The sequence below is a fragment of the Pongo abelii genome, chromosome 3 (genome assembly GCF_028885655.2).
Source record: "Pongo abelii isolate AG06213 chromosome 3, NHGRI_mPonAbe1-v2.0_pri, whole genome shotgun sequence".
NCBI classification, from domain to species: domain Eukaryota; kingdom Metazoa; phylum Chordata; class Mammalia; order Primates; family Hominidae; genus Pongo; species Pongo abelii.
In genome coordinates, this window is record NC_071988.2 from 162,209,571 (window position 1) to 162,222,191 (window position 12,621).

At 44.0% G+C, this 12,621-nt stretch overlaps 1 protein-coding gene across 1 annotated transcript in view; it reads right to left on the reverse strand.

Annotated features, from left to right (window-relative positions):
- Positions 1–1,205: 1,205 nt before the first annotated feature.
- LOC134761304 (uncharacterized) overlaps positions 1,206–12,621 on the reverse strand; it is a 100,730-nt gene continuing 89,314 nt past the window's right edge. The window contains exons 4-6 of the mRNA XM_063723666.1: positions 11,377–11,539; positions 9,490–9,629; positions 1,206–2,749 (exon numbers count right to left, since the gene is read on the reverse strand). Coding sequence (XP_063579736.1) covers positions 2,684–2,749; positions 9,490–9,629; positions 11,377–11,539 — 369 coding nt within the window. The 3' untranslated portion in view covers positions 1,206–2,683. The remainder of the gene's footprint in view (positions 2,750–9,489; positions 9,630–11,376; positions 11,540–12,621) is intronic.

Here is a 12,621-nt window from a genome sequence, read left to right on the forward strand (position 1 = left end):
GCTTTATTAGACAGATGCACAGAGAAACAGAATATGCTTGCCCACGTGCTAATTCTAAAGTCAAAGTCTAACTCCTCAAGTAACAGTATAAGGAGGCGATGCTCCTTAGAGGATGCAGCTGCACCTGATTCTTCATCATCAGCTGTGTGTTCTTAGAAAATGGCTTTTATCTCTTTAACCTCTGTTTGATTATCTGTAAAATGAAAGGTTGATTTAATGACATTCAGGTACCTCCCTGCTCTTGATTCTGTGAGATTATCAATCTCTTAAGCTCCGACTCCCTGGACAGCGGTGGAACATTTGCTTAAAGGCTTTGGAGTTGGGTGGCCAACTTCAGCAAAGGAAACAGTATATGCAATATTGGTGACATGCTTATACAAAAATAAAATTTGCTCTTTGAAATCACATTTAACTGGGCATCTTATATTTTATCTAGCAACCCTATTTGGGGTCACCTGCATTTGGGAGATGGAAGGCTGAGGGAGAAGAAGTTTGTTTCTTTTTATTGCCATCAAGATTGGATCTAGCATTCAAGAAACAGGTTTATATATTTTCTTTCTCTGTAAGCATGTCCATCTTATTTTTAAGTTTAGAGAATGGATGTCTTGGAATGAAAACTATCCTAGCACAATTTTCATTGAAATCTTCAAAATAAATATTTAACATGAAAAAAATAAATGAGACCTGCCCATTTTACTAAAGGCCAAATTTTCTATACCTTATAAAAATTAGAGAGCAGACCAATGAACCCTAAAGCAAGAAGAGACCAGCTGCTCAACTGATCAAAATGATAGAAGTTCTTCTACATCAACTCTCCCAGCGAGAGTATGACTGGTGTTACTGGTGGGAGTTATGTTTTTGTCCTGTCCTCAACATTTCTATGACACAGGAAGGCAAATGGAGTCAAAGTTCTGATTACTTTTTCCTATAACACTACAAGCATTTTTTTAAATGTCCTTCTGAACTCTCCATTCCTTAATTTTGGAATTCCATTGAATGTCATCATGCTATGATTTAAGGAAATCATCTGTAAATCAAAACAATCTTGATGATACAGGTTGGGCTCCCTGTGATTTCTTGACACAAAACAGGTCAGGATCTAAAACTGAATGTGGAAAGAAACATGATTTATATTTTGTCCAATTAGCCCGTATATGACCTTCATGTGAAAGGAACATGGCCTTGGATAAAAAGACTCTCTCACTGATTTATCCCATTTTTAATCAAAGTAAGGTACCAACACATGCAGGATGTAGTAATTCACAGTCTCAAGATTAAATGCTGATAAAAATTTGTAGCAGTTTTAGCATCAAATATATCCTCACCCATAACAAGGAGGTCACTCTATTAGTGAGCAGGTCTGGGCACAAAATGGGGAAGTCCATTGTCCAGTTTGAATAATGTAGTGGAATCTAAAGCTTTGTGGATAAGAATGACTGACCCTGTAATGTCCTCAGTGCATCTGTACTTGAAGTGAGATTAACATAAGCATGATCTGCAGGAAATAGGTACCCTTTAAAGATACCTTCAGCTGTGTGTGTGAGAGAGAGCAGGGCCACGGGGTGTGGTGGTTTAGAGGGAAAGGAGAGAGAACTTAAGAGACTGAGTGAAGGCAATTTACTTATCAATGTTCAATTTTCCTAAATGTCAACTTCATCTCTCTCTTTTCTTACATTACAGTTGAGAAATAGGTTTGATTTGAGTCACAGGAAATAATAATTTAAAAAAAAACCCAAACCATTGATTACTCTTAATTTGCTTTGTCAAGAGGCTTTGCTTTACTTGCATTCATAGGAAGGGCAAGTGGAGAGTATTTCGGGGCTATGAAAGAATGCCAGTGTGATGAGGCTGCGAAATTCATGGGCATGGTTCAGAACTCTGCTTCTCAGATCCATTTCATAACAACTTAATATGCTCAAGTATTTTCTGAGGGGCAAGACTGTCCTACAGCATAGATTAAGTGGTCCAGTTTTTGCCTCTGGAAGAAGGAAAAAAATATCCAAGTAGGTAGACAACTATTCAAAAGAAACATTTTATAGATGCTTAGCTTTGGCAATGTTCTGATGCTAAGCAGGGGTAGAGAGGGTGGTGCAGAGCTGTGCTCTGAAGCCTGGGGAAGCAGGGGCTGGGCTGAAAGCTGCGGAGAACTTAGATCAGATGCAATGCTGCCTAATCAAGGTTAAGACTTAGCCTGTTACCAGGGAGAAGAAGAAAGAGCCAGTGAATCTGACTACATAATTGCTATTTCTTTCAAAAAAAAAAAAAAAAAAAAAGATAGGGAAAAAGGGAGGAAGGAAAGGACAGGCTTAGACTCTGTAGGTTATTTCTGAATAATGGAAATATTTTTAAATTCTTGTTATAATTAATCAAATCTATGTTCTTTGGGAGTAGAAAACTAAATGAATGCATCATTAATGGCTTACTGTAAAAGTACAATCATGCAAATTTAAGTCTCCTATTCATTCCAATTGAAAACTCTAATGATAATAGTTAACGTCTTGCACTTTCACTGTGTGCCAGCCATTGTGTTAAGAGCTTTCCATGCATTATTTCCCTCACAACAACAGATGAGGAAACTGAGGCTTAGAGAATCGAGGCAAACTCATCACGTCTCAAAGCTTGTATATGAAGCAAACAGGGGTTGGGTCCCAAGGTCTTACTCCAAAGTTGTGTTCAATAGACATCATGTTGTATTTCTTCCTCTGCCTCCCTGCAATTGACATATCCTTGTAATCAGGAGCAGGTTTTTCTTAAGGAGCCAAAAGAGAGAAGAGATAATTTAGATGATAGGAGGAAAATTGTAGTAGAGCACATCTTTGTCCCAAACAGGTCTTTGAAAATACCAGATGACTGAACTAAAATAAATGGGAGAGGGTGTACTTATTTGATGTGGGGTATGGTTTACTGCTATAGAAAACCAGCAATGGCCAAGGGGCCAGTACCTCAAAGACAAAGACCAATGACAGAACTGGCAGGACAGGAGCTTTTGCTCACTGTATTCTAGGATGGGGTGGTAAAAAGCTAGGGCATTTTGTAAGCATCTCTAGATTGTAACTTTTGTCTTTTGGATTATGGAGATGCCAAGAGAAGTAGTACAGAAATAGGGCTTTTCACAATTTCAGGAGATACTTAAGTGAGAATGCAGCATTTCTCTTGTAATACAGGCTAGGTAGGTTAGAAATCTCTTCCCCTTTTCAATGAACCAAAGACATTGCTAAGCAATTAGTATAGTGGCCGTGTGTTTAAGTGACACAGAGGGAAGAGCCCAACAGACCTGGTTTCCATCCATGCATCTCTATGAAGGCATATCCTCCAATCTCCCAGACTCAGTTTCCTTATCTGCACCATGGTGTTAGCATGCTTACATTGCTGGGCTGGGTGCCGTGGCTCTCGCCTATAATCCCAGCACTTTGGGTGGCTGAGGCAGGTAGATCATCTGAGGTCAGGAGTTTGAGACCAGCCTGGCCAACAAGGCGAAATCCCATCTCTACTAAAAATACAAAAATTAGCCAGATGTGGTGGTGGATGCCTGTAATTCCAGGTGCTCGGGGGCTGAGGCAGGAGAATTGCTTGAACCTGGGAGGTGGAGGTTGCAGTGAGCTGAGATTGAGCCACTGCACTCCAGCCTGGGTGACAGAGCGAGACTCCGTCTCAAAAAAAAAAAAAAAAAAAAAAAAAGCTTACCTTGCTGGCTTGTTGTGAGGATCAGAGATCACATACAATTGTGGCTGGCATAGAGTAGGTACTTGATAAATGGTAGTTATCACCAGCCCACTATTTTTACTGGGTGGGTGAGAGAAGGCTAAGCCAAGAAAGGGAAAAACGTTAAAGGCTGAAAAAAAAACCCACAAAAACCAAAAAACAGAGGGAGGGATAGGGTGGTGGCATCTGGCCTGCGAGCCCCACTGTTGCCCCTCCCAAACTCTGTCCTTTTAACGAGCCATATGCAGCTTCCAACAGATGAGATCTGGTGTCTGCAAAGACAAAGCAGAGCCAAAAGGCGATGTAACACGGAATTAGAGACTGCTTTTCCCTCTAATGAGCCAGCCTGCTTATTTAGAATGCAGTGCTGTTTGGAGCCCAGACTGGGCGGCATGTGCAGCCGTGCGACCGCGCCGTTCCTCACGTGCACATGGGTGGCTTGAGCGCACGAGCATGACTGCCAATATCACGGTTGGTTAGCTTCTGGCCCAATACTGGGCGGTGTGGTTTGTGCGGGAGGCGGGGCGCTGGAGCCGCTGTCAAGGACGACTGTGGGAGTCACGCAGCCTCTAAGCTACTGGGGAAATGGACTGTCATCAGCCAATACTCTCAAGATCTTGCTGAGTACAGAGGTACTTTGGGAGGGAAGTGAGAAAAAGAAGAGATACTAGCTGGATACCCCCAGAGGGCTCCCTGACTACCCAGTTGGAAGACCACACACACACCAGGAACACATACTACATACACACATCATGTGCACCCACCACACAGACCATGCACATACATATATCATATGCCACACATGTGTGCACACACACTACACACACATCATATGCACCTGCCACACAGACCATGCACATATAGATACCATATATCACACATATGTACACACATGCTATATGTACACACATGCTACACACACACATCATGTGTACATGCCACACAGACCATAAATACACATATACCATGTATACACATGCTACACACACATCATGTGCACATGCCACACAGACCATGCACATACATACACCATGTACACACATGCTACACACACACATCATGTGCACATGCCACACAGACCATGCACACATAGATACCATACACCACACGTTTACACACATACTAAACACACATCATGTGTACATGCCACACAGATCATGAACATGTAGAAACCATAGACCACACATATGTACACACACTACACAGACATCATGTGCACATGCCACACAGACCATGCACATACATCTACCTTACACCACACATATGTACACACACTACACACACATCATGCACACATGCCACACAGACCATGCACATGCATACACCATATATCACACATATGTACACACACTACACACATGCATGTGCACACGCCACACAGAGTATGCACGTACATATATCACATGTCACACATATGTACACATACACACACCAAACACATGGACACACATGCCTGTCACACACAGGCCACACAATATGTACACCACACACCACACTCATGTGCATACACTATATGTACCATGCATGTAATCATACATACTCTATACATATACCACACACATAGACACACACGATGCACATAACTACCACACACAGACCACAGACATATACATGCACACATATCACACACCACATGCACACAACATATGTGCACATACTACATGCACCACATATGTGTGTGTGCACATACATACTACACAGAGTGCACACATACCACATGAACACATACTGCATGCACCACACATGTACATACACCCCACACTTTACACACATACCACACACATATGCCACATACAACACATATATAGATATCTATATTTATCACGCACATATGCACATATCAACCCCATGCTGTACTCATGCACCACACACAGCACACACTTTTACATATAGATACCACATAGATATACTACACATGCATACAAATGACCTACACCGCACATCACACATGCACACCCCATGTACACACATGTGTCACACCCACAATTCTATACATACTAAGTACATGTAGACAAACACATCATATAAATACATTCCTCCTACAGATCACACATATACACATAAATATTACATGTCGCACAAATATATGTACTGCACTTACAGTGCACACTTGTATACACATGCAAACACCATGCAAATACCTCACACAAAACACACACAGGTACACATCACACACATGTACACATCACACACATAAAAATGCAATCCTATACACTACACACATAAGTACACCCCACACACACTACACACATACACAAATCCTTCTATGTACACACACACATATCCATACCACAAACATATATACACATGTACCACGCATACCACTCACATATCACACATCACATACACACACATCATACACATACATACATAACACCAAGTATATACACAAAACACCACACAGCACACATGTATATATACCACATATACACACATGTGCCTCCACACCCTACACACACATATACAAGTTACACACATGTACACACACCACACACATCACCCTCATGCACATACCCCCTACACATACCACACATGTTCACACAGTACATGTAAATACCCACATATTACCCACATATATCACAAATGTCTATATACCCCTCATACAAAACACACCCCCATGCCACATACATACACAGCTCCACCACATATGCATACCACACATACATCACATACATACACATGCCACACACCACACACCCAATCACACAACACACACGATACACACACATGCAGAAATCTCTTCCACGTCCACACACGACACACTACTACACAACATACATGACCTCACACACAGACCATTAACACACATGCTAGCAGACACAAATGTGTCTTACTATGTCTCCTTGCAAAAGTGTACTCCTTTGGGGACCAGGACTCTAACATTGCAGAGCCTGGAGTTGTGTGGCAGGAAGTACCAACTGAACCAGTAGTCATAGAGAGTGATATTAAGGAGGGTCACTCCTGCTTCCATTCATTGATTCCTGGACCCATGTACTTTTCCCACTGGGACGCAACACCACAAAGGGGCCTCTGACTTAATGCACATACTGCATCCTAGAGAATGATGTCCCATCTCCTCTGAGCCAGCATATCAGCTGCCCTTTTCAAGTGAGTTTTCAGGATTTCAAGGCTGGCTGCTTTTGGATGGTGTGATAGGTGATAGAGTGAGTGTGTCCCATGGCTCCACCCCCTCATTTCCTTCACTGTGAAGTGGGTCTCCTGTTGGGTGCTGTGTTACTTGAGATGTTGAGACTGTGGATCAGGGATACTGTAAACCCTTGGAGAGTGGTGCTGGCTGAGGCTCTGTCGGCAGACAGGGCAAATTCATTTTGAGATTGGTACCCATACCTGTGAACTGCTGACTGTTCCAGGATGGCAGGGACCCAGTGTAAGTGACTTGTCACCAAATGGTCCATTGGGCTCTTTAAGAACTAGTGCCATATCAGGGGCACTAGTTCCAACTAGTGCCAACAGGTTGTGCATTCAAAGGCAGCAGTATCCAGATCGGCCTTTTCAAGTGGAAGCCAGCAGTTCTGGGTCCATACACAGCCTCCATCTCTGTCCCTGTGGCGATTCCACTCATGTGCTTATCCTGCCAGCTCAGAGAAAGCTGATAACAAAGACTGGCTAGCCGAAGCTGGCTGCATCATTTTGTCTACTTGGTTGTTCAGTACCTCTTCTGTGAGGATTAAAAGTAACACCCATTACTTTTAGTGGGTATTAAAGTGTGGTGCAGCAGTCTTGACACTTAATGCTCAATGCTGTATGTCCATTGACATGCCTCTACCCCAGGACTCCTCACCAATCTTTCAGTGTTTTTACTCCCAGGCTTCTGGCCAGCCCAGGAGTCTATATACAGTTGTCCCCGTTATCTGCGGTTTTGCTTTCCATGGTTTCAGTGACCCGCAGTACTGTGCAATAAGATATTTTGAGAGAGAGACCATGTTCATATAACTTTTATTACAATATATTGTGATAATTGCTCTATTTTATTATTGGTCATAGTTGTCAATCTCTTACTATGCATATATATATAAAGTTTGGTACTATCTGCCGTTTCAGGCATCTCCGGAGGTCTTGGAACGCATCTCCCATGGATAAAGGGGACTACTGTATTCTCAGCTCAGGTCACAAAGTGAATGGTCAGGTGCACTGCTCACTGCTCTACCCATTGAGAAGTTTCCCTTCTCTACTGTCTTTCAAGGCAACCCCCTGAATATGGCTATAATATGGCTGCCATTCATTTTTGGCTTGCACCTCATACATATCAAGCTGTGAGTCTCTATTATTTCTGCATGTTTTCAAGCAGAGGCACTCACTGCCTCCGTTCCAGCCTCTCTTCTTCAGGAGGCTTGCATCGTAAACGACCTTGAAAGTTAGAGTTAGTGTCTCCCTCCAGAGCAAAGAGCAGGCATGCTTACTGCCCATTATAGAAGATTTGGGTTCCCCAAACTCAGAGTCTCTTCTGTAATGTAGCCCGCTGCATGTGCAGGTGTCACCTAGCATTTTTTTGCATTGCTGTATAGGAATAAGAGCCCAGGGAACTGGTATAAGAAAATGCTGATACTCTGGCTGCTGCAATTGTGCTGAGTAATAAAGTTCTTTGTCTCTGACCTTAAATCTTCTGCCAGCAGCCATACAACAGTGTCAGGATAACTTGTTAGCTTACAGGCAGGGTAAAATCTCAGACCCTTCACAGATCATAAACCAACCTTGGGCTTTCTCCTCTTGCTTTCTTCAGCTGGTCACTTGGGACACTCCTTTGACAAGAGGTAAGAGCTGGGGATAGTGGATGGAATTGTAGAGGGTGGGCTCCCTGTTCATGCAACTTCCCCCGTGCCTTTGGTTCCACTCATTTCCATCTTACAATAGACTACTGCTGAACCTATGTGACCTCATGAATTGGCAGTTTCAAAAGAACCTGGATTGAGTAGGGCGCAGTGGCTCATGCCTGTATTCCCAGGACTTGGGGAAGCCGAGGTGGGCAGATCACCTGAGGCCAGGAGTTCGACACCAACCTGGCCAACATGGTGAAACCCCATCTCTACTAAAAATACAAAAATTAGCCAGGCATGGTGGCGCGTGCCTGTAGTCTTAGCTACTTGGGAGGCTGAGGTGGGAGAATCACTTGAACCCGGGAGGTGAAGGTTGCAGTGAGCTGAGATCGTGCTGCTGCACTCCAGCCTGGTAAACAGTGAGTGAGACTCTGTCTCAAAAACAAACAAACAACAAACAAACAAACCCCAGATCACAGTGGACAGTCTGTATGCGTGGTCACTTGATGTTCCATGGTCCAGCATTCCATTCTAAGCATTCTGTGCTCAGAAACATGTGGGGGCTTTCTCAAAAAGCATATAATAATTTTGCTATAGATGGCATAACCTTGTTCCAGAACCCCAGAAGCCTGCATTATTGTTTTCTCACTGGGGACTTGCCATCAACTCCACACTATATCTTTTTTCTAATATTGGCTCTCCCAACACAACAGGGCTTGCTGGACCTTATGGCCTGAGTGGCAGGGCAAGCCTGGATCTGCTGCAGAGCCCATTCTTGCTCCTGGGCTTTCTGAAAGCTGGCAGTCTTCTGAGTCACCCAATATTCTTAAGTGTGGTATTGGTAGGTATGAAATGTGCTATCTCCAAAAGAAGCCAGGAGGCCTGTCAGGTGCTGTGCTTCCTTTTTTCGTGATAGGGGCTGAAAGACATTTGTCTTTTACTTTAGAGATTATATCCTGGGGTCCTAAAGACTTCACGTGGTGGCAGCCACCTGACTCTTCATATACCTTACCTTCTGCAGGGCATGTGTCTTCCCAAGCCCTCTGGTGTATAGCAACCTCTTGTCATCTTGCCCAGTCAGCATGATGTCATCATTGTAATGGATCAATATGCCATTCTGCAGGATGTCCACAAGGTCCAGGTCTCCTGGGACTGTATTATGTCAGAGGGTGAGTGAGTTTGAAAAGCACCAGAACAAAAACGAATTATAATCAATATCATTTCTTGGTCACCAAATCAATGGCCATGTACCATGTACCTGAGGCTTATTAATATGTTCTGGGAATAAAATCACATCAGGCACTGCAGCTTTGATCAGGATTACTGCTTGGGTAAGCCTTCAGTAGGCAACGGTCATTCTTCAGGATCCATCTAATTTCTCAACTCTATTGGGGGGGCTGTGATAATACTGCAGGTCTCCAAGTATCAATGCCAGCTCAGACCTTGTGTCTGATCATCCTCAAAATATCTGATGAATTTCCTTTCCCCAGTGTATGTAGTTTATTTAGGAAAGGACTACAGAACTCATTATAGTTTATGCTTGCCATGGTTTTATAGTGTCATTCTACCTATGGATCCTGCCACCTCTTAGGTAAATGGGGCCCAGGTCTGAAAATCTTCTCAGACCTGGGAAATAGGTGAATGATGATGACTGTTTATTGGAACGACCACCCTCTGCCTCCCGCTCCTCTGTTCCTGCCTTCTTCTGATTGTGGCAGCATCCTCATTGACTGACCATCTCTGTTGCCCCCCATCTTATGTTCAACCATCTTGATCACGCATGCTCAAAATCTGCTTCCAGGGGTACTCTTCTGGTTTTTTGTTTGTTTGTTTGTTTGTTTTTTTGAGACAGGGTCTTACTCTGTCACCCAGACTGGAGTGCAGTGGCACCATCTTGGCTCACTGCAAACTTTGCCTCCTGGATTCAAGTGATTCTTGTGCCTCACCCTCCCAAGTAGCTGGGGCTATAGGCGCGTGCCACCATGTCCAGCTAATTTTTGTATATTTAGTAGAGACAGGGTTTTGTCATGTTAGCCAGGCTGGTCTTGAACTCCTGACGTCAAGTGATCCACCCACCTTGGACTCCCAGAGTGCTGGGATTACAGGCATGAGCCACTGTGCCTGACTGGTACTCTTCCGGTTCTTGATGGCTTATGCTAGCTAATTCTCACAGCTCTATTGGGATATAATCTCCTTTTTCCTTATGAAACCCAACATATTCCTGACTGGAGCATGCTGAAATTTCATCTTAGTTATTGGCCTGGAAGCCAGAATAAGAGATGGGACAATTCCTGAGGGGAGCACCTGTTACCTTGCCGAGCAGGAGACGTTGCTGTATCTTTCTGAATTGGAAAAATTCTAGTTCTTATTCTGGGGGAGCCACCTCTGAAAGCTCTGAGGCTTCAGAGGAATCTAAAGCAACAAAGCCCTTGGGACCATCCACACAGATGTACCCCTCCCAGTTTTTAGGGTCTCATGTTTCCCCAACTGGGACCCTGATTTCATAGGAGATCTGAGTTGGTTTAATCATCACTGGGGCTTTGAAACTTTAACTATCAGATTCTGAGTTGGCAGCTCAGCTGTGTCTGCTCTTCCAGTGCAGGAGAGAAGAGGCTTCCTATAAACTACCAGCAAGGCCCTCTGGCTCCCACTCTTAGCTTTTATCTGTATGTCAACTGCTCTTGGTTTCTCACGATTCCCCTGTAGGACACTTGTACCACTTAGTAGCAGCCAGCAAACTCCACTGTACATGTAGCTCATGTGTTCCCCCCTACATCGTTCAGATGTCTGATTCATTGCACATGCAAAGCCTTTCTCCCCCAACAGAATGTTTTCTCACATGAAATCTTAAACAACTGGGCTGCCACTAGGTGCCAGGGAATAACCATACCCCACATACCACTCAAGATGGGCTCCTCCTTGTCAGGGAGGGCCTGAGTAACCCAGTTGCAAAGCCTTATATTTACTATCTGTTTCCTCACATCACTCCTGGTGTGTCTTGTGTCTTCTGAGCAGAGCACGCCAAGACAGGATTGGAGGTATAAGCTATTTGTTGAGGTAAACTAAAAGAATAGGAGAGGAGCAGGAGTTGTCAGAGAGTCTTGAGATGGAAATGCCGGTCTGACACCTACTAAAGAAGAGAGGGAAAGAAGGATTGGATAGGAAGAAAGGAAGGATTGCAATGGACCACAGTGCTGTTTTAGGTAAGTCTTGGCCAGGACAATGGGAAGACCCAAAGCCATAGCTGCTGAGCAGAGAATTCCACGCCAGGCAGGAATGGATGGGTCCAGTATACCTACCATTCCCTGTCATTGGCTGGAAGCTCTCCAGAGAACCCCACAGTGTATCCAAAGGTGCAGCAGCTGAGGGCCGTCAATAAGCCATGTGCCTCCCAGCAGATCCCCTTAAAAGGAGATCTGAGTGATCCACTTCCATGGCCACTATGGTGATGGAACAACCCCACATATAGGATTCATGGAGGCAGCCATCAAGGGGAGAGTAAAGCAGAGCCAGCGACTGGGGGCTCTTCAGAAAGGAAGGGGAAGTTGTCCAGGCAGCAAAAGCTTAGGGTGAGGGTTCCCAGAAGCCAACTTTTAACTTAGCTTTCCCCATTCAGCCATAACTTTTTACTCCTTTGCTAAGATGGAAAGAAGTTAAAGAAGGGCCTTTGGGTCCAAAACACATTAAAAAACAAAATACAGAGACACTTGTAACCAGGGCCTAAACCCAACACTGGCAGGTGTGGTAACTACCATGGCATCCAAAGCACCGAGGCATGCTGAGAGTGGCAGCCTCAGGGACATCCCAGGTATGTCAGCCCAGGTCACTCACTTGGAATGCCATTTCCCTCCAACTTCCAGTGAGTCTCTCCAATGATGGACAGGAATGTGTGGAAGCGGAATAAGGTAGTGTCACTACCAAGGAAAGATATTGAGGAGGGGGCAGTAACCTGCATAATAATTCTCAGCTTACTTCCCATGTAAGTACCGGATGCCACTGTGGAAATTAAGTGATTCCTGATTTAAGACATTATTGCCTCAGGGTGTGCCTAAGCATGAAAGTCCCCTACATGCATGAATGCAATTCTCTATCTAAATACCCAATTCATTGTCAGGCAAAAATGGGCCCTAGAGAGTTTTTGTGG